The 23016-nt window shown below is 39.4% G+C and overlaps 1 protein-coding gene across 3 annotated transcripts; it reads left to right on the forward strand.

Annotated features, from left to right (window-relative positions):
• The first annotated feature begins 8238 nt into the window (after positions 1 to 8238).
• cldn19 (claudin 19) lies at positions 8239 to 19818 on the forward strand. 3 transcript variants are annotated; one of them, XM_020588507.1, is made up of 5 exons: positions 8239 to 8949; positions 14192 to 14356; positions 14706 to 14790; positions 16029 to 16175; positions 19089 to 19818. In XM_020588507.1, the coding sequence occupies exons 1-5, from the start codon at positions 8727 to 8729 to the stop codon at positions 19123 to 19125; spliced, it is 657 nt and encodes a 218-aa protein (XP_020444163.1). In that variant the 5' UTR covers positions 8239 to 8726; the 3' UTR covers positions 19126 to 19818. The 3 variants fall into 3 exon arrangements, with proteins under 3 accessions (XP_020444163.1, XP_020444161.1, XP_020444164.1); XM_020588505.1 differs by having other exon boundaries at positions 19605 to 19818; XM_020588508.1 differs by lacking the exon at positions 19089 to 19818 and having other exon boundaries at positions 16029 to 17333.
• Positions 19819 to 23016: the final 3198 nt, after the last annotated feature.

Here is a 23016-nt window from a genome sequence, read left to right on the forward strand (position 1 = left end):
ATATATGTATATATATATATGTATATTGTCCCACTTATCTTTGCTTAAGTTTATTTGGCCCAATGTGGTTCTTCTGCAGTGAAGGTTCAGTAGAGCTTTTTGAAATAGAGCAACTTGAAATATAACTTTTGAATATTAGACACATACATTTTCTGTCTGACTTTTGAAACCCTAACATAAATCTGAAATATGTTTTGAAATTGTTCAAATGAGAATTTCACAAAGTGAAATTCAGACTACATACACTCAGAAAGATATTTTTCAAAGTCAAGATTTTTAGCACATTGATTTCAGTGGTAAGTTCAACACTTACTGTTGCTGATGTAATTTAAATGACTATGTCAGTGATTTATTTGCCTCCATAAATATTTATGTCATGGAATGAAAGGTGAGCCAGCTCTGTGAAACTTCATTTGTGGGGGAACACAATGAGATGTGTTTGAAAAAGCTATTAAATAGACTTAATTTTAAGACAATTATTTATTTATTTTTCAAAAAGAAAAAAATGGTTTATGGTGTGATGCCCCTTTTTGAATAATTCAATAATATCTAAATTTTCCTATGTTAACAGTGCTTCAGATTTCAGAACACAGTACAATTATAATCTTCTACACTTGACTAAAAGATGCACCTCAAAAGGAGTTTGGCCTATATACTACCAATCAACTGTGTATATCATTATTTATTGTATATAGCACTTATCAAAACCATATTTGATTGTTGTTTGCTTGACTGCTACCTGCATTGAACATGCAAAAAACAAACAAACAAAAAACAACACTGCACTTGAACTTATGATAATACTGTGCTTGTGACATAACTGTGGAGTGGCAGCTGAGGAGGAGGTGAAAGAGAGCAGAAGGTTGAGGGCGAAGATAGCAAGAGTGTGATGGGTTTCAAGGGGCAGAGGGCTGGAGTGAATTGGGGTCTAGGGGCTGTTCAGTGTTTGTTTAAGGCCAGATGGCAGGAGAATGGCGTCTGTAGCCCCTGGTCTATGGATTGTGTGGCAAGGGGTTGGAGGAATGTGCATCCTTTCTTTGGTCTTTCTCAGCAAGTGGAGACTCAAAGGACTGCAGTAGATTAAGTTCCACATTCCCTTTTTAATCTCTCTGTAGCCACCCTCAGCTGTTCACCCTGAGGCCTCTGCTCCTACCTCCCACTGCCTATCTGTTGATGTTGGGCTGGCATATGCACACATACCATGACCACAGACACACACCCATCATTTAGGTGAATTTCTCACCAATTGTGATTGAAGTTTAAATCAACAAAACATTTGCCACAAAACAAAACTTGAACTTATTTTAAAGAAAAAGAATGCTATACATCTGCATGATTATGATTTGGCGTTACTAGTCAGCTGATAGACATATGCTACGTAGCTAAAGAAATATCCACTGATGAACGACACAGCTAACATCGATCTCCTAATGCATATGAAGGTTCAGAGCTCTGCCTGAACTAACACCATGCTTCATCTGAACATAGTGTTTCTGTACAACGCATATTAATGACATTTCAGATGTGCTCACTTTGTGTCTAACTCCTCCTGAACTGGTTAAAGTAACCTGGCTAAACAGTTCAACAGTTTTTGATCATCTGGCTGCTTGTGTTGTTTTAAGACTATGCTGTAGTAATTCCAGTTGCAATGATGAACAGTTTTACACATCAGATTATTCAATTCTTTTTATTATGCAAAGCCTATGTAATCGTTTATTTAGCTAAACAATTTCAGTTGATGTGTATTGTGTCATTTCTTCATTAAATATATTTCCACCTAAAGAGAATAAAGATAATCTTAGAAAATGTGGCAATTTTTTATAATTTAATACGCCACAATTTGTATTGAAATCCTTAGACCAAAACCCAATATGCTCCTAGATTGCTCAGACTTTATAACCTGTGTGGGCCTACTCCAGGGTTAGAGAGAGCTGTACTGCTACAGTGAAACAAGGATCTCGGAGGCCCCACTCCAGACCAGAGAGGGCTTTTCTGAGGGCCCCCTAAAAGCCATCATTTTCCTGAACCCAGGTGAACCTTATAATAAAGCTTCTTCTGGCTCCATATAAATGCACACCCATAAGAGGAGCCCTCCCCACAGTCACCCTCACTGCAGCACCATTAATAGGGTTCCTGGTCTCCTCTACATCCCTCCTACTTTTTATCTTCCCCCACATCCCTGATTTACTTTTAGGGTCAGATCAGTACAGTCCTTTTAGGAATTCAGGGCCACACCGAAGCATGAAGATAACAAAACACAGGAAAACTTTGACATTGAGAGTTTTCAAGTGTAGAAATTACAATCGTGGTGCATTCTGATGCCTCTGTTACTCCACATGTAACCGCATATGTATGTGTAAAGAGGTTAACAGCATGATTAGCAGTGTTAGGCTACTACTCTTACTAGTTTGACTATGGTAAACAGTCTTATACTTGTACAGCACTTTTCTATGCTTTACAACACACTCAAAGCGCTTTCACACTACTTGGCCATTCACCCATTCACAATCCCAAATGCTCACATGTTCATCACCGGGGGTTCAGTGTCTTGCTCAAGGACACTTCAACATGTTGACTGGATAAGCTAGGAATCAAACCGCTAATCTTGTGATTAGAAGATGACTTGCTCTACCTCCTGAGCCACAGCTGCCCCCAATGCCACTGCACAATATTGCCTGATAAACAAAAGACTTAACATCACACACTGAGATCTAGCAAATGAGAGTGCAGCACACACTCATGTGACCAGCCAAAAATGCAGTTTTCCCTGTCCACACAACAACACTGAAAATGGTTTTCTAAAAATCTTCACCCTGGCTGGAATTTTCCAAAAGCTCAGTTTTCAGTGACCTAAAACCCCATTTGTGTGTGGACAAAAGGCCAAAAGGCATAGGAAGAGCTTTAAAAAAATACCAGTGTACGTGTGGACAGGGCCTTCATCTTGCTGCACTTCCTCCCTGTGGCTGTACCTGCCACTGCTATATCCATGAAGTCTGACAGAGTCATCTCCAATCTAGCTTTTGTACATTTAATCTCCTCTGTTTAACTGGAGCTCCAGAATCTCTTTGCATACAAGGTCACACTGCTGAGGCAGCTTAGGGTTTCCCAGTCACTTTCTAGAGTAAGTGCTCAACTGGCTCTAATTTTCTTCATTCTCTACTTTGAAATACTGTGGATGCATCATACACGATCAGTAGCCATGACAGCCCAGAGGTTAATGTGAGGAGAAGAGAGAGAGAGAAACAAGGGCATGGGGGTGGCGGTAGGGAGGAGGTTGTGAAAGTACCTGGGCCTTCCTCATTCTATGGGGATGTTGAGTAATGGAGGGTAGATGGCTCTTTCTCACTGGCAAAATGTCTCATGGACCTGGGATCAACCTCTATGGGACAAATACATTTTCTCAGGAAAACCACCAGCCATCTGTGTACACCTACCATACAACTATTCAAACTGTCATGCAGGCACTGTGCATAATCTGCTTGCATCCCTCCATGTCATTTCTAGTTACACTAGGTCTATGGAAACCCCTGGGAGGTCCTGTGTCGTTGGGAACTCTCGCCTCTTGTTTGCCACTACATGGTTATGGTCTTTGATCAGCTCAGCTGACTTTTAAGCTCAGCTTAGTGCAGCAGGGGTCTGGAAAATCTGGGGAGAGAGGGAGAGAGGTGGGGAGAGACGACAGAGAGGCAGTATGGCACCCTCTGAGCCATGTATCCTCTGGTGAGGAGTTGTAAGGAAGAGGAGGAAGAAAAGAGGGAAAAGTGATGGAGAGATTAACAGGTTGCAGGGTAAATGGGTGGAGAGGATGGAAAAAGGAAGGGCCTCCTTTTATTCCTCCCCACGTCACTGTAAGACTCACCACCAAAGAATATGCTTACCCAACAGCTGAACAGTCATGAAAGCAAGGTCCATCATATTGAGTTTAGGAAACAGAGGATGAAAAGAATTCATATATCATCCATTTGAAACATTTCTGGAAAGTTCTTCCATCAACTGCTCACAGAAATTTTAAGATTTAAGCACCCAAAATGACATAATCAAAGCAATTAGGAGAACAGTCAACAACAATGACTTTGCCAAACTCTTAAACAGCATTTCTCCTCCACATTCTTAAAGTTGCTTTTTTCTGTCAGAGCACTCAGTGCTGCTGTCTACTTTGGGGAAAAGACGTCCTGTTCAACTCGGTAATGAGCAGAGCCAACAGTCTCTTCAGGGGCACTTGAGCTTGACCAGAGGATCTCTCCTTAGGATGCAGACATACATTATTCATTTCTGTGCTTAGTTAGCATTCATTCAGACACCACCTTCTTATGTTGGCTCTCTGGGTGAAAAACATTAACAGGAAAGGCTTGACATAGTGTAATTATAGTGTACTGGAGAGCACTGCAAGGTCTCTGGGAATACTGCTAACTTGTGTACACACTCACATCCAAAGTGATATCAGTTATATGGTGTAGTATTTTCCAGATGTATGACTGCCTTCTGAATTTGCTTCATGTGACATCAAAGTGAAGCTGGTTCACTGAATAATCCCTACGTGATACTTCAAACAGATGAATCCATAACCTGCCTATTGTGTTATATAACTTTTCACTAGTACTGTTTACATGTCCACATTGTGTCTGATGGTAACCCTGACAACAGGGGCTAATCTGATGGGTGCCTAAAGTCTTAACAGTGTGTGCATGGGTACGAGGCTATGCTAAGCACATGTCTTGGGACATGCTGAGGAAAGTCATATCAAAAAAATAAGAGCTGCAAGAAGCAAAGGGGGGGTATCCACATTGGTAATGGGGGTGGAGCACAGACTGACAGTGCTGGGCAAGAGTCAGAGATGATGATGGACTTCTTCAGTTATTTTAGAAACAAGGTTTACACTTTCTTTTAGCCAATGGAGATTACAGCTGTATTGAACCAGTAAAGTGAAAGAAACATGACAATGGAGAAACATTTTTTTTTACCAACAGTGAAATTTTTGTTTCACCTAAAAAGAATGGTTTACTCAAACATTCAGTACTTACTAAAAAGGCAGTCTATATGAAAACAGTTGACAAAGTCTGTATGCAGAGATCGAGATGTTGAATATATGTAATTTCTCAGCAATGTGAGCAGCTTGAACAAAATTACATTCACATCCATTCAACAAAGTCAGAGAACTATCAGTGAATTGCCTTAAAATCTAGACTAATAAAAAATAACTAGGTATCCCATAAAAGGTATTACAGTGTTAATATAAACCTCCACCACAGCATCATCTACTTCACTGCTCACCATGTTTCAAACTGTCATATTTTTGCCAAAATACTTTTAATACACAGCTTACATTAATGTTTAGCTAAGACAATTTTGCATTCGTAGTTCATTATTACTTTCGACACATATGCCTAGAATTATAGCAACTTGTAATTTTTGACTTAGAATCTTATAAATAAAATTGCTGTTCAAGGCTATGATTCAAACAAAAAAAGAAACTTGTAAATAATATGAAATATGATGTGCTGGACAGGAATGAAACCTTTGGTTTCACCTAAAAATTACTATTTATATTTAAGCAATCCATACAATTGATTTGTTGCTGAAGATACATTTGAATTGGAAATAATAATTTAATAATTAATTATTCCTGATCTCATGTGAATCTCAGATTATGATATTAAACAGGATGCAGTTTATTTTACACTATAATATACTGTAGTATCTTTACCTTTCTTTTAGCTTGCATAGCATAAACTTCCTCTGTGTTGTATAGCCTTTGTATTTTGCCACCTCAGGATTTTCAATGGCCTCATCTGGCCCCCAACTTTATATATTCTAGGTCACTAATGGGCTCATACAGTTTTTATACAAAAAGCTTATTTGTACCATTGCCTCCTTCTCAGAACTGTTTGCAAACCATTGCTCTTTTGCTGCACAATTAACACTCTGATGGAGGAGGTTAGGAAAAGTGGATGGTGCAACACAGCAGCAACAGCCTCCTCCATTTTCAACTCTGATGCTGGAGCTGGGCTATGAAGTCATTTTGTGCACATGCCAAAAACACCAAAACATGGATGTATCAAGGAGAACTGGATATTGGATTAAAATATGGTGTTCAGTTCATTTCTTTGAAAGCTGCTATTGGTGCATTCTCTGAAAAAATTCATCATGCTTCCAAATTCACTATTCTGCACACTTTGAGTTTTTGGGCCCACAGAGCATGTGCACTAGTGCCTCGTCAGCTGACTTTGTATTGGTTTCCCGCACACATTTTTCAAATGATATTTTATCCAGTAGATAAAATTCTGATAATAAAAAGATTAATTTCACTGAGTTTATGATGCTCAGAAAAAATATTCATCATTTAACAATTGTTCTTCTTCTTACTACAGAAACCTCTTTGGGAAAAGTGCTTTTTGGCCAGTGTGAATCATGTGATGAAAGCAGAAGTTGCAGTAACAGTCTGACCACTACTTCAAAACTGCTTCACGGTTGTTCCTGTGGGTTGGGAGGAAGCCTTTGTGAACATGGTATACACTTTTTGGAGTGTGCACAACATGAGGAATTTTCAGAGAAATGAGCGGGGTGCCATCTTTTAATGCATCGTCCATTTCTCCTTAATACATTCACAGTCAGCACTATCAAGCTGAAAAGTTTGTCTGTGTTCATTTGGCCTTTGTGTACAAATCCATTGGCAGTGATCCCATTGGAAGGAAGTTCTACATCTTGCAGAGCCACATTTCAAGGAGACTACCCTCACCTGAAAACCATTTGGTGACAAGCCTATCTTTTTATCAAAAATGAATTGAGGAGGAGAGTTTCTTTTTAAAACTTGGACTCACACCACTTTAATCCTACCAATAGCAGTGTGTTGTTATGGTTCAAGATCAGAAAGACCTCTAGAAACCTTGATAAACCCCCCACCCCTCCACCAGGCCTGCACGCTTGTTTTGCCTCTCTTTCATCTCTTTTCGCCTCTCAGGCCCAGCTGACTTCTGTGCGCTGGTTACAACTCACCCAATATCTCAAGCCCCTCATTAAACACACAGTGGCATTGGTCATACAAACTCTGACTATTTAAAAGACAAATGTGGCTTGGATTAGACCTAGACCTGCATGTATACTTCTTTCTAGTTATATTTCTGCAGATTTGTGTGTGTAACTTGGTGCTGGAAAATTGAGATCACAAGATCACATACATGGTCACCTGTTTTCTTGATGTTACAGAAAATCAAGTTGAAGTTCAAGTTCAAGGTTGAATGGAGGTAAGAAAAGGAACAAAAGGGCAAACCGAAAATACAAAGGACTCAAGTGAGAAAAATAGGTGAGGATAAATGTATGTTCATTAAAATAGAACAATTGTTTTTCATCGTGTTTCTGCTGTTTCTTTTTACATAACTTCACATTTTTACAGCTCAAGTCCACTGAAGACAACTGTGGGAGTGTGGGCAAAAACATGCTTGGTGAGTAGACAGGGTGTGAGCGTGTGTTTGAGTGAGACATGTCTCTTACAGATGTGAGAAAATGGCCGTGTCTCTGGGAGCCAGTGTGTTGACAGTCTAATTGGCAGAATAGAATTACTGAGTTAGTCTGTGAATTGAAAGTAATTTAATGAGTCAAGTTGAAGGAGAGCTGATAGGGTGCGCAACTGTGGGAAAACAGGTTTCTGCTCTCTCCACAGACACAAAAGACTGGAGTGTGTCTGCAGCTTGTAAGGATGCACAGTACGGTGAACTCCCGCTTGCTGTCTCTTTCTCTCTCTTCATTTGTCAGAGTTGCCATGGTGATGAGGGAGGTTTGCCTTGGTAGCCCATAATTTTTAGAGAGCCTGTCTGGATGTGACATGTCCTTTTCAGCCTGGCATTGTTTAAATGCTGATTTACGTGTGTTTGTTGCACTTTACCACCACCTTCTACACACCCCCAACAGCTGAGGCAAGCTTTTAAAGGAGTAACGTGTCCTATACCTGGTAAAAGAGCACCATGAAGTTTTGTTGATTTTACCAGTGTTTAAATTTTTGTTATGAACTTGTCTTTCTGAATTCACCTCTGTTTTTTCTTCTTTTTCTTTTTTCTAACCAACCCGGCCATCTTCCCTCCCAGTGGGCGTTCCTACAACACAGAGGAGTCCAATCACAGGCCAGCCCTTTGCCCCATCCCTTTGTGGTCAGCCTGTTAAGGACTTTTGTGTTCACGTGTTTTCGTTTTTTTTTTTTTTTTTTTTTTTTAACTTTTTTTTGCTACCCCTCATTGAACCACTTGAGCTGAGAGCAGATGGAAAGATTGTAGTGTGTGTGGGGGGAGTAAGCAAGCAGCAGAGAGAGAGAGAGGTGGAAGAAGCCATGCAGAGAGTGAGGCAGCCCAGCGACGATGCTTGATGAACTGTACCACTGACCACCAGAAAGCCTTTCTTCCATTTTGACTGAGCCCCAAGGAATCAGACAGGACAGGGGAAACATTAACTTATCGTCCCAGCTGACGGGCCAAACAAGCCCAGGACGTGGACAGAAACAGAAAGAAAGAGTTAGAGGCGTGAAGAAAGAGGGGAGTTTTACAGATGAGAGTTAAAGTAGAGGGGCAGAAGGAGATGCTCAGAGGGACCAGAGAGTGAAGAGAACAGTGAAACACATAACAGGATTGCTACAGGTGTGTCTACACAGCCTGCTCGAAGAAAGGGCGATAAACCGGGGTCACCTGAACAGAGACAAAGAGCAAGCTCAGACAAAATTAGATAGACAGAACTAGATACGGATGGCCAACTCAGGTCTACAGCTGCTGGGCTATTTCCTGGCTTTGGGTGGCTGGATTGGCATCATCTCCACCACCGCCTTGCCCCAGTGGAAGCAGTCGTCATACGCTGGTGATGCCATCATCACGGCTGTAGGTCTGTACGAGGGGCTGTGGATGAGCTGCGCCTCGCAGAGTACAGGACAGGTGCAGTGCAAGATCTTTGACTCCATGCTTTCACTGGATAGTGAGTACAATGTTTGACTTTGCTTCGACAAAACCTTACACTTCTATTGCCTTGTGCTGTCTGTGCTCACACTTGTGTCCCCACACTTGGAATATATTGATAAAATTAAAACATCTTTTAAAGAGATTATATTGGGATTTTGTGAGTTGAATGTTAACATACTTGAAGCATAATATAACTAAGAAAATATGCAGACTCCTTAGAGATTTGATTAAAGACATTATGGGGCTGATTAACTGATATCCATTGGATAATTTGTCAGATGATGGAAAAGCACAATTAAAATTCAAGTAAGCCAGTAATCTGCTCGTAATACATCACCAAGAAAGGCTTCTCTAATCCTTAATTAGCCTCTATTCTTCCCACTGTATTCTTTCATGCTCAAATTACTTTCTTGACTGCCCTCATTTAATTTTCTTTGAAATTTGTCTTTTTGATAAGACAGTTCTGTTTGAGAAAGACCCTGTGAAAACACTTGCCTTCACTTTGTCTTCCCAAGTGTTCTAAAGAAATAACTAATGTGTTGCATTACAAATCACAGTTATAAAAGTGGTCTCATTCTTTTGACCACATGTATTAATCAGCAGCAAAAACAGAAAGAACCCCTCCCCAGCCCTCTCTATCTGGGACATATTAAATTGCAAAGCTGTAAATCTTACTTAAAACACTGCTGTTTGCTTCTATCATAAAGTTTAATTAGGTCTTAAAACTCTAAAACATCCTGAAACATAATGTGTAAGGAGTGGGAGGCAGTGAGGAATGTAGGGTTCAGACATAAATTAGCTCAGAATATGAGGCTGCTGTTGTCTCCAATCCTGTAAGCAGGATCTGGGGACTCATAATTAATAGCACACAGATTATATGATTCCACCCCTCTACTGTCTGCTTAAATCATCCTAGCAGAGATTCTAATGAAAGACTACGAGGGATGGGGGTAGGCTCAGATAGAAGTTGTTTTCACTAAACACCTGAACACTTTGAGCTTGTTTATCTCTGTGGTTATGATCTTGGCTGGTCCATACTCGCACTGGAGCAACAAACCAGGCACTTTGTAAACATTTTGGTGTTTTGGTGAATCATTATATCAAAAGCTTTTCTGTGGCATGCTGTGTGATGGGGTGTCCGAGCTGATCTCCCATCTCCTTTGGTTAATTGCAGCAATAAAAACAACGTATTGTCCTCATGGATGAATAGGGGCTGTTAGGAGAAGAAAAGGGCAGTGTTGAGCCGAACACCAGAGATATTCTCAGAATGTGCTCTGTCTCCCCCCCCCCCACACACACATTGTTCCATTTGTCCATTAACACACCCAGTGAATGCAGATTTAGACTGAAGATAAACACTGAAGACAATTTTTACAAGAGCTAGCTATATGTTACTCTGAAATGAAAAGTTGAGACCAAGCATTCTTTATCAGCCACGGGTTTGTTCAGGTGCTTGTTCAGATTGTGAAACGGAGCAGATCGACATCCAATCATGTGTCCGAGGTCAGGTCTGAATCCTGATGAAACACCCCTCTGGTGTTGGTTTGATCCACTGGTAAAAATTACGAGTGAAATGTTCTCTGTGGTAGATTTGCAGCAGGCGCAGCATGTGACGGTGGCTGTAACTGTTCACCAGACTGTGCTGTGCTCCATGACGCGGCCAAGCAAGTGAAAACTGTTGGATCTGCTGCAGGTTTATTGAGCACTCTGCTAAAAAAGGAGCCAGTGATTAACATAACACACAGCTGAGAAGGTTGGCTATTATAATCAGAAAGGTAGGTGGTGGTGGTGCTGAGAGGACAGGTGTTTGAGACCAGAAACACCTGAGTATGATACTAAAGACACACTGAACTGGCCCTACCAATTTGTCTGTAACATGACATCATTTCCTTTTATTCATTTAAAACATATCTTATGCTGTTTCTTGTAGACAAATGTAGTTCTCATTCTGCAGTGTACATTCATGTAAAACTGCAACTCTGCTTGCTGAAGGCAGCTTGAGATTCAGTAGATGAGGACACTTCACATTGTAAAACTGTCATGGTTATTAGTGTTTCTCTCAGTTTACACTCCCTACAGTTGATTTAACAGTTTAACTACTTTGGATCAGCTGATGCTCAATAACTGGAAAAGAAACTACCTAATAAATTCAATCAATCAATTCAAACTCCCACGAATTGTTTCTTATTAACGGATAAGTGGTGTTATTCAATATCTTTTTATAGTCGTTAAAAAACAAATAACAATAAAATCAAAACCAACAATCTGTTAGCTAACTGTCTAATACTTTCTGACTTTCCCATCTCATCTGTGGCACTCTACCCCAACTCCTTAAAAAAGGCTCAGTAAGTTCCAAAAACAGCTGGGTACTGTAGTTTTCAGCAAATGTTACTGAAGCTGGAACAAACTGTGCATTTGGTGACTGTTTTCACCTGCAGATTAATACACATTTGATGTGCTACTGAGTACGACAGCCAGATGACTGGATGTGCTTTTTATTTTTTGGACAACACTGGAGCTCTATGACACAGCAGAATAAGATACTGCATATCAGGCTAGGTATACACATGCATTGCTAGTAGGATCAAGGCACTGTTGGTTTTATTATTTTTATAGGATTTGATGACAGTAACAATATATAGATTGAGCCAGACCTAATCCTTTAATACTGGAAAATGATTTGTGAAGGGTTGGTGTAGTGTTGCCACAACGATAAATATAAAGTGTGAGGTTATACCACATGCCAGTGAGGTGGTGTGATGTTCATCAGCCCACAGAGCATTCATTCCACTTTCACTGGAAGAAATCCTTGTATCATTCATTAGCTTTAAGAGTTTGGTGAGTTACGATAACTGAGATACTACCCTGTATACTTAAAACTGAACTAAACAAAGGGAGATTGGTTAAGGAAAATGTAGTTGTCGCCAAATAAAAATAAAATAAAAGTTTACAATTTCAGTTTGAGGCAAAACTGGATTTGAAAAGGTCAACAGTGGTCACATACTGCATGAATTTAGTTTTATAATTGAGTAGTAAGTGAGCAAAGAAGTATTATGTATGAAAGAGTCACAAGTGACCTCACAATGGGACTTTACATAGCCTACACACACAACAGAAAGCACATGCACTCACTGAAAGCTTGTGGCTGGCACTGCCAACCTTGGTACTGGAAAGAAAGGGCCGGTGAGCCAGGCTACTCCCACTTCCCTCCTTCCTTTTACCCTCTCTATCACCTCCGAACACCCTGAATGCCCTTCTGATTTGTCACTGACCGAAACTGGTCAGAGTGGTAGCTTTTAGAATTGGCCTTAAACCCCACACACCCTCAGAAGAAAAGCAGAATGTCCAAAGTAGATGAAAGAAGGAACAAAATCAAACCACTCTCACTATTCAGACACTCCATCAAAAGCTGCAGAGGAGCCATAAATCAGACTTCAAAGATTGCTCCATCCTCTTCCCCCCCCATCATAAGTCCCCTCAGATGAGCCTCTGAAATGCTACTTCACTGCTGCACTGTGAATGATGGTGTGTGTGTATTCCTGCCACAATGAAAAATGATGACTTTATGTTCCTGCTCAGGCTGTTGCTCAACAGCTCTTTCTGAAGCAGTTTTATGTATTTTTTCTAAAACAGTCACATTCTATTTTATTCTAATTTCTAATCTGTTCAGTATAAATTTTTATTTGTCACTGAATATTTTTTATTATAACAGTAGTTAGAAAAACATAATAATAATAATAATAATAATCATAAGAAGAAAAAGAGGAAGAGGAAGAGGAAGAGGAAGAGGAAGACGTATTCCCTTACTTGCCTTTTCCCATGGTTTTATGGTTGAAAACCTCAACAACAAACAATTTTTAAAAATTATTTATTTTAAATATGAAATTTCATTGTTGAACATGGACACAATGTTTTGACAAAGCCATGAACTCACTAGCTAGAACATTAGATACATTTGAGAGCTAGTAAACACAAATGTTGCTAGTAAGTGGACTGAGTTAATACATTTTAAATTTTTTGTAATCTCTGTCTAAACTATCATATTTCATTCAAGACAAAACTTTTAACTCAAAGTCCACCTACTTCTTTCTTTTAAGACCCTGCTATGTGGTTAAAAGCAGCAAAAAACAAAACTGGCTAGCAACTACTTGAATTTTAACTTAAGGTCCATTTATAAGTCTTTTGTAGAGCTTTGTTTGTAATGTGGTCAAAAGCTTCTACTGTATTCGTGTTTCTTCTCTAGTCCATTCAGTAATGCTGTGCTTGTGACTTTGATGCAATTTAATTTCGAATGCTGTCCTGTGATGTGTTAACACCAGCTTACACTTCAAGCCATTTTTATTTGAAGCTAATGCCTGACCTTGGATGCACAGACCTGTGCAAACACCTCTTGTTTTGTTTACTATAATTACCATAGTTGTCAGCTCAGTCAGATATCACAATCAGGAAATTGGAATTTGCATGTTTTTCACTGCTGCTGGGATTCCAACAGTCCTTGTAAATGAAAGAATTCCCCATCAGTGTTTTGACAGTATCATTAAGTGCTTAGTGTTGCTTTTGCATTGCAGTATTGGTGAATGCCTGTGTTTGAGGCAGTAATGTCTGATCACTGTGGCGACAGCCCCATGAAAACAATCTTACTTTGTGACAAAGCCACACTAATCCTACTGTGTGAAACATGTAAGGCAGGCCCTCCTACAGCTGCTCTGCTCTGTGTGAGAGATGCGGTTGTGTTTCATCTGTGTCTATTCCACCTACAGTATTGGTGTGTGTGCTGATATTGTGTACTCATACATAGTAGTGTGTGTAAATATGTGTAAATATGTTCCTCCCACTAAGTTATGTGTGTGCTGAGTCCTGTGTGGGCGGTACATTAGATTTCTGAGAAGGCAAAACCCCAGTGGACTGATATAGAGAAGATCACTTAAGCTCTCAAAGCCTGGCCAAGAAAGCCATCTCTGAACAATATAAAGTTGAAATTATCCTGCTCAGTGGTGGACTCCCCCTAACGAGGTTGCTGTCATAAATGCATGTGGTTTCCCATCAATCATGCATGACTTGTGTAGCTTCATTCCATTATAATTATCACTTTTATGCCCAGAAATGTCTGTATCATTTTAAGTGATAGACTGAAAGTCTCCCCAACACTTTTCACCTTCTCCTTTTTTGCCATTGCTTTCTATCATTACTTCTATTGTGCCACTGTCATTCACCATTCTGGTCTCCCTTCCTTGCATCCTCTCCTCTTCTTTACCTAGTCCACATCCAGACATGTCGGGCACTTATGGTGGTGTCAGTTCTGCTGGGCTTTATCGGCATCATTGTCAGCGTGGTGGGCATGAAGTGCACTAAGGTGGGAGACAACAACCCAGCCACCAAGACCCGTGTCGCTGTGACCGGTGGAGCCCTCTTCCTGCTTGCAGGTGTGACCTCTGCTGTGTTCTATTAATGTTTTGTTTAGTTTGCAGCCAGAAATATACTGCTGTACCTCCTGCAATAAGTGTACTTAGCAAGAGTGGGTTGGCATTTTTCTAGCCTGAATCTCAGTGGGAGTTTATGGGTAATTAGAGCCCCTGCTGTAAACAGGAAGTGGTCATTTTAGAGACATTAGCTGCTGACCTCAGACATAAAGCATAAACCCAGGGGAGAATATTAACTAAGCAAGTATTCTGCAATTAATTTGTGTGCTGTTGGAACTCGGGTGAATGTTTGTAAGATTAATTGGATACAGGAGATCTAATATATGCTTCTTTTTCTGTTCTCCCTCCACAGGTCTATGTACACTGGTGTCTGTGTCCTGGTATGCCACGCAGGTGTCCTATCAGTTCTTCAACCCAAATACACCGCTCAATGCCAAGTATGTAGATCACCTGATGCCAAATGCTTGAATTCTTGAACACCTGCAACCTTAATTACTACAGAGGAGCCAACCTTCTGTGGCACAGAAATTCTGAAAGACCTGTTTTACTCTCATTATTATTAATACTTGCTTGGAAAAATGCACCTTTTTTCTCCATATAATTTGTGTATTAGGCTGTTATGAGGCAAAACATTTAATTGTTGCCAGCTGCATGATGCAGTCCAAACCTATCAAATCAACCATCTGAGGTTCTGTCATTAAACTACCCTGTCTGGATGGCTGCTGTCATACGTACAGTGCGATGTGGGATTGGGTTGCTCACAGGGAGAGTACACCTTGTTTGATCTGTTGTCTACAAGATGCTTCAGAAAAACCCAATGAACATGTCACAAAACATTGCCAATGGTTACAGTATACTCAGTGTTCTGAAAACCACAAATAGCACATTAAAAATTCAACTTAATTTCAGATATCATTTTGCATGTAATAAGACAAAGTGTTTTGCAATTGTGTAATGTTAGTTTGAACTGATATTGAAAAGAGGATGTGTGGACGAGAAAAAGGAAGCTTAAGGGCAAGATGCCTGCTCCCAAAAAAATGCTGATCTCAGTGTTTTCATAACAACACTGAAACAACAAAAACCTAATGTATATAAATTGTATTTATCTGGCTCTCTGCACTTGTACTCCATCTTGTTTACTGACATTGTTGAGAACCTGTCTCATACAGTATATTTATACAGAAATTGGATATGTTTTACTTGAAAAAAAAATTGCCATTCTCATCTTGATATGTTACAGGCAGCCAGAGATTGCAGCCTAAATGAATGTTCTAATTACAACAGTTATGAGCCTTATGTTTGGCCATCATTAAATAGCCAGACGTCTTTCTAAACATATCAAGGCCACTTTTTGTTGGGCTATACAAAACTGCAAAAATATTGGCAATTTTATTTCAAAGCTCTGATTACTTATATCTAATATATTATAATCTATACCATGCCATTATTTTCCATTTTGAGCTTTAGTATTATATTGAGATAAGAAAAAAGATAGTTAAAAGATTCCAGGTTATCTCCTTTTGCCTGCCCCCTGTAGTGGGTCTACTAAAAATTTAAATACATTCTTGTGATGTTTTTCAGCTGATGCTAACCACTAAAAATGAATGGGGAAAGTAGGAGTAAAACCTTCACTGTGTATGTGTTCACGTCCTTGTCCTCCCTGTTTGCTGCACAGGTATGAGTTCGGCTCGGCCCTGTTTGTGGGCTGGGCCGCGGCCAGTCTGACGGTACTGGGCGGCTCCTTGCTGTGCTGCTCCTGCTCCAAAGAAGACCTGCGAGGACAGCAATATTACCGCCAATCACAGCCTTCCACAGCCAGGGAGTACGTGTAAACCCCATCCCCTTCCAGCAGCCACCCAAACAGAGAGCAGAGGACACATTTGGCACCACCCTTTCACTCAGATTATGCCTGCTAAAACAAAACCAGAAGACTATCATGCAATACAAACACACACACACAGTCAAGTAGTACTCACACACTGGCATTCACTACAAGTACTCATACACACCACATACAGAATTACACACAGACACATTATTCACCAGTAGGATTTATTTCTGTGGCTAAAACAACTACAGACAACCTACATATTTCACATTAATCATCACTTACAGTATATAGCTTGTATTGTCAATGAAAACCTCTCATGTGCCTTAATGGCATTAAATACTGCAGCTGCTTAAATCTAACTCCAACAATCACAGCTGCTCACTTTGAGTCACCCATTCTCAAAGAGATCAAAAGAAAAACAATTTTAAAAAAGTTTCTTGGTAGAGCAAAAGTGTATTTAAAGTGAACCCAGTGGCAAATTATAAATTGTATCTCAGCAGACACCAAAAGACAATGGACATGGAGCTAAAAATACTAGTACTGAAAAACTTGAACTTTTATTAGCATGCCCAGTGCTTCCTGGTTGGAGCTGCATCTGTGTTTGCTTCCATATTGCTTTGTGGTTTCACACTCCACTGGTGCAGTTAGGTTGTGTAAAGGGAGAGCCCAAACCACTGTACAAAACACAGAAAGGTTACTGAGCAGCTCCTCTGCTGCTGTGGGAGAAACAGAGGTTGGCTTGTACAACCTCACCCAAGAAAACAGGCCTTTTAGGGTGTGATCGCAGAGGACTCTGATTTCTCCTGCTTAGACCTAAAGCACAGCTGTGTGAAAGTAGGCAACAAAAGGCATGAGGCAAAGGAGCTCTGACAGGCTTACTGTGGCGCAGCTGTCCAATTAGTAGCAGCTACCCTGAAGAAGAAGGATATTTTTGAAGATAAAAATAAGGGAGATCAAATTAACTGCCTAATTGCTCTTGATAAAAAAGGTGAAAAGCCCACTCTAAAACCCAAAATATTGATTAAGTTTAATTTGCTTTACATATAATGAGATCAGGGAAGTAGCCAGAATTTTAGAAATACATATATACTTGATCACTTATAATATTTCTAAATGTTATTGGCTTTCAAAACAAAATCTTTCATTTCAAGATCTAAAAGTAGCCAGATTTAAATTTATGGAGCCTAATGAATACTAAAATCGACTCATAAATGTAGTTTAAATGATAAAAATGTAACCCTCACCCAAAAAACTACCCCAAAACCTCTAGATAAAATAGTATACATGATATTAGCTTCAGCCCTGATTAAAACAGTTTAATCAATGACTCAGGCAGCCATTTTAACCACTGAAGAACTTCACTTAAGGTAGTTCTATTTTACATAACAGTCACTTTACAGGAGTAGCACACAGACAGTCTGAACAGCAGCTGTGGAGGTGAACTGTTAGCAAAAGGTGTCTGCTTAGTTTGTTCTGAGAATGAATGAATGAATTTCACATATTACTCATCACTAAGAGAAAGTTCTCTCCATCATATATCATCACGCTCTGTACTACTACCTGATTCATACGCTCCTTCATCTAATCTCTTGTCTAACCAAATACCTAATCACACCTACTCACATACCTAATAGCCTACTCACACAAATCTAATCTTACAGGGAACCATAAGCTAAGACACCAGCACAGTATTACTCATTGCTTTACTGTGGAACATAAGCTAACATGATATTTGAAAATGAGGTGTAAATAATATAAACCATATTTGACATTACTGGAGTAGGCACTATTTGATTTACTGTAAATTGAGTACAGGTCTATTGCAAACCACTCACTGCTCCATGGGGATCAAATGTAATAGATAACTACAACAATTTTAAAGCCTGAAGACCTCAACATGAGTCTAAACTGACTCTTGGGTCTCCCCATTGATGCCCGAACATCACTTTGCCCTCATTTGTGTTTCAAAAATGGCTGGTCCATCACTGTTCCAGATAATAAAGCCATTAACTTTTCTTAGAATAGGTCCCAGTCCCCCCTTTCCCAGTTATATGGCATCTCCTCCTGGTAGACACGCATGTGTTGAGTGCTCTGTTATTCTCAGATTGTGGGGTTGTAAGTCCATAGGAAATTCCTTGTGCTCTTTAAATAAAGGGGGATGCCAGGCATCTGTCAGCAGCAGCTGTATTTTGAATCAGAATTGCTCAACACAACCTTTTATAGAACTTGTTGTATTGTCCAAAGATTTAGAAAATATACAAAAGTAGTTTCACATTTTGGGAATTGCTTGTTAGGTGTTAGATGGCAAGAACGATACTACTATGATATCCATGTTTTTATTATGAAGCTACAGCCAGGAGATGTTAGCTTAGCTTAGCACAAACACCGGAAACGAGGAAACAGGTGTGTCTAAAGGTAAAATACAAAACAAGATATGTCTTAATTTTTGAGCTTTAAAGATGCATTTAGCTAATTTTGGACAGACCTGCTAATGCTTATTATGCAAACCTATGCAGTGGTATCAAACTTGTCTAACATTCACCCAAAATTTCATACGCTTCCTTAACATAGATGATGAAATACCAGCTAACTTAAGTTCAGCCAGTAAAATCTATAAATTATTATAATGTTTCATGTTTATCAATCAGTTCGTCCATCATTATTAAAATGCATTTGGTACCTGTAATATTTTTGATGTGTAGATTACTAGCAAGCTAACATGTAGCCTCACCTCCCATGCTCCTTCACACTGACTTTCCACCACTTTTGCTAACATCTTTACAATTATTTCTATCACTCCATAGCTGTTGTGAGAATCTGAGAGGTCTTGATGTGTCTCTGATTTCCCCTCCTGTCCTCTAATCCTGTTCTTCTCTGACTGTCTTCTTCTCTCCTCTAATTCAGGGCAGAGTTGTTGAGTGAAACTAGTTTCCCTGACTGATCAGCCCCTGCCTTTTTATCGAGGACTGTCCGACTGTCCAACTACTGTCTTCCCCCTTTCCTCCTGTTACCTCTTAGACCTCAGATTTGGACCTCTTGTTGTAGAATATTCCTCTTTTCTCAGTACTACAATGGCACCTTATCAGTTTTAATGGAGACCAAGATGTACTGTTTTCTCCCATTTCCCCACCTACTGAGCCGTTTCAATAACTATAGACACTTAAAGGATATGTGATCAGACATTTTCTTTAAGAAATGAGGTGGCTTCCAACATGTAAACACTCTACTACAACTTCCACACCCCCTCTCCCCCATTATCGACTGAAAGTTAACAATGAGTTGTGGTTGTATTGATTTGTTGCTTCACTTATATCCTATGACTTCTGGGTTTTTTTGTAAATGTGTCTTTTGGGTTTATTTTGTTTTTCAGTGTGACTGTACTTTGACTGAAACATGTCTTTTTTCCCTTTTGAATTGCAGACCAAATGTTAAAAGTACCCCACCAGAGAAAAGGGAGCAGTACTTGTAGTTTGGGAGAGTCTTCTGGCCTTACCATGGTTTAGATTCTGTCAACAGACCAAACCCTCTCACTGAGGAACACAAAACAGACAAATAGACACCTTTAAAGAATGACATTATGAACAACCTTCCAAGCATATTGCAGAAACATAAATTTGAGTGTTTGTTGAAGTTTAAAAAAAAATGGTAATGGAGGTTTTCATAAAAATATTGATATCCTTGTCTGGTCTGTTTTGTTGACTTTGGGAGAGACAGTTGTTCAGGGTATGTTTTCTATAACATGATAAAATGCCCAGGTGTATACACCACCTCCTGTATTTTTATTTTAGTTTTTTTTACTGCATACAATATAATGTTTTACTACAGTGCCTTATAACACGTTTGTGCACATGTATGTCTTTCACTACAAGGACTGTTCATAGTCTCCCATCCCATCTGAGGGATGTGTATTCATACTTTTGTCTGCCAGCAGTTCAATATGCCTTTTCTACTGTTCTGCAAATGAATGTGAAGCTACTCTACAGTGCCACTTACACAACAACAAAGACATACATATGATAAATCTTCAGCATAATGCCTTAGGCGACAGTTTTTACAGAACAGCCGCAGTGTGCCTGCTTTCAAGTAGCCTGGATTGAGGATATACAGAGTACATTCATTTTGTTTTGTTTGCCACTATGATTTTGAGTGAATGACAGAGTCGCATTATTGACTCCAAAGGATGTACTGTACTGTGTGCTGTCTCCTCCTGTACTAAGGAACACCAGTTTGCTGAGTGTTCAAATACCCTTCTGATGCCTGCATTTATTTACAAAGTTGTTCCTTTCTCTAATATTTACCTCTTCTGTGTTGTGTATCATCTCATTTACAGAATACCCCTGTCTGTTTCTTTTAGAATAAAGTAAACAGACATAAAAATGGATTTGGCCATTTGTCAGTGCTTTATCAGTTGTTTCCTAACTTTTCACCCTTGCCTGACTTTTTGCCCACTCTCACCACCCTTTCCTCCTTTCCAGCTCAAATTCTTGATTTGCACCCTGTTGTTCAATAATTGCAGACGTGAAATTCCACTTCTGCTCCACTGGACTGTGGCACATTCTCAGAGGTGGACACACAAATCTAACTTGCTCACCCCTGCTACAACTGACAACAAAGCTTGAAGTCTCTTGTTTTGTTGAGTTTCAACCATGAAACATTTGGTAAATCATGGGCTTGGAATTAAAGGTTAACTTTTGTCTGGATGGACCCAGTTTTGTGAGCTTCAAAGCTTTTACATCCCCAGCTGTTAAAATTGATATAGTGATATTTAAACTCAAAAAACATCTCTAAAGGTTTGGTTTAAACAAGCACTAAAGGCATGACAGGATGCCCTTCACTGATAAATGAGCATCAAAAATGCCAAAGGTGGAAGTGGGGAAGTTGAAAAAGATTAAACTGTATATAAATATAATCATGTTAATTTTGATTCCCTCACTAGATTTGGAATACATGTATGGATGATTTGAAGGATTTAATATTGCTCAATCATATCATAAACACTCAGTTTCAGGTACTGCAATAAATGATTATTAGCAGAGAGACAGGCTGCCTCAGAGTTTGTATACAGAGCAGGTTGGGAAAAGACAACAGTGGTGGGACTAGAGTGTGGATGTGAAATCTCACATGCACCTGACATGTATGGACACACCTACTATGCAGTACAGATGTGTACCATTCGCACAACTTTAGACTATCATGTAAAAAAAAAAATCTACAAGGACACTTGGCTCCAACTGCACACAGTGCACAGAAGCACAACAACAAGTTTGATTTTTGAGCACTTTCATAAAACTGTCATCTAAATTAAACACACATCGGCCTCTGTCTCTTTCTACATCATTACTAGTAAGCCCATTTTACATTAGTCATTTCATCCATTCATAATATGAAAAGATTGACTAGAGGAGCTTTAAACTGATCACATTATGGGCTTTATTTTCCTGCCAGTGCAATTTCTGCATCGCCCCATTCACAGATATTATGCCAGTCTGACCTCACTGTGGCAGATGTCACTGTTAAGCTACAGTTTCTGCAAACGAACAAGTTTCACACAGACATACAGTACCTTCACTACCACAGGGTTATATGTGGTGTCTGCTTTTGCTTTTTATTGCTGTTTGATCAGCTTTGAAAGCAGCTGTAGGTGGAGATAAAGTTGGCAACACATCCACTGGCTGTGCACTGTGAAGGACCACAGTCAGTTTCACCACAAACACAGTGATTACAATGTGATTTTATTGTATTATTTTAAAAACAGTGAAACATTTATAAAGTTACATGTGAGACGCCATGGATTTTGTGCACTGGATCCAGCCGGTCAGTGATATTAGCAGACTACTGAGTGAATATTTATGCCAAAGCCACCACCAAAGCTCACAATTTATTCCTCCCTATAATAATGCATTCCACCCCCATACAAAACGTGCCTTCTGAGGTCACCAAATTTGCAAAACACCATTGAATACGCCCAAATTCATGTTGTGCCTAGAGTTTAACACTGCACCCTGATGCAGGAAAATAGAACCCAGTGTCTCTCACACACTGTTATCTTATTAAGATGGGCTGTATTTTGAATAAAGTTACTTGTTTTTTCTTGCATGTGTTTTAGATGAATGACATTTCTACTCCCTGAAAAATATTATATTAGATAAAAATAAAAACATTACTGAGGAAGATTCATTTAAACACTTTATTACTGATGAACATAAGAGAGGGATGGTTACAAATTTTGTATTTGTGCTGAAAATGGTTGCAGACAGATTTATTTTATTTGTCATGCACCAAAGTGCCCAGCCCACATGGACTTACAAGACACCGCAAAACAGTTGTTTCCATGAAAAAGATACATTTTCACTCTACCATAACCTCCTTATATTACAGACCATACAAAAAGCTTTGTCTTCTGTCCCAGGCTCTACAAATAAACTCCACCACATAAAAAGTTCTCTTTTTAAAAGACAATTCAAGTTTCTTATAAGCATCAATCAAAAAAAAAAGGCAGATATTGAAGACATTTTACAAAAAAAGAGTATCCCTCAAGTCATCAAACAGTGGACAATAAAATATAAAATGGATTTCATCTTCAGTCTCCCTCAATTCACATAACACATATCAGTTTTTATCTTCCAATAAACCAGTCAAGCTATTTCAGTAGCTAAAGGAACAGTACCACAGTGTAACTGAGCACAGACCTCTGGCTTTTGATCAGGTTCTACCTCATATAAGACTCTACCTCATAGCTGTCCTTTATTTGACAATATTTTTAATTTAGGTTTAGATCAGATGCCAGCAAACCATCTTTCTTTATACATCAAAAATAGTTCGTGTTGGGCAT

The sequence above is a fragment of the Monopterus albus genome, unplaced genomic scaffold (assembly GCF_001952655.1).
Source record: "Monopterus albus unplaced genomic scaffold, M_albus_1.0 scaffold546.1, whole genome shotgun sequence".
NCBI lineage: Eukaryota > Metazoa > Chordata > Actinopteri > Synbranchiformes > Synbranchidae > Monopterus > Monopterus albus.

What these genes read in the sequence shown, in the direction of transcription:
- cldn19 (XM_020588505.1), top strand. Translation starts at nt 8,727, where the DNA reads ATGGCCAACTCAGGTCTACAGCTGCTGGGCTATTTCCTGGCTTTGGGT. An exon ending in CTCCATGCTTTCACTGGATA is followed by an intron (nt 8,950 to 14,191) that starts GTGAGTACAATG and finishes TTCTTTACCTAG; the next exon opens with TCCACATCCAGACATGTCGG. An exon ending in AGCCCTCTTCCTGCTTGCAG is followed by an intron (nt 14,357 to 14,705) that starts GTGTGACCTCTG and finishes CTCCCTCCACAG; the next exon opens with GTCTATGTACACTGGTGTCT.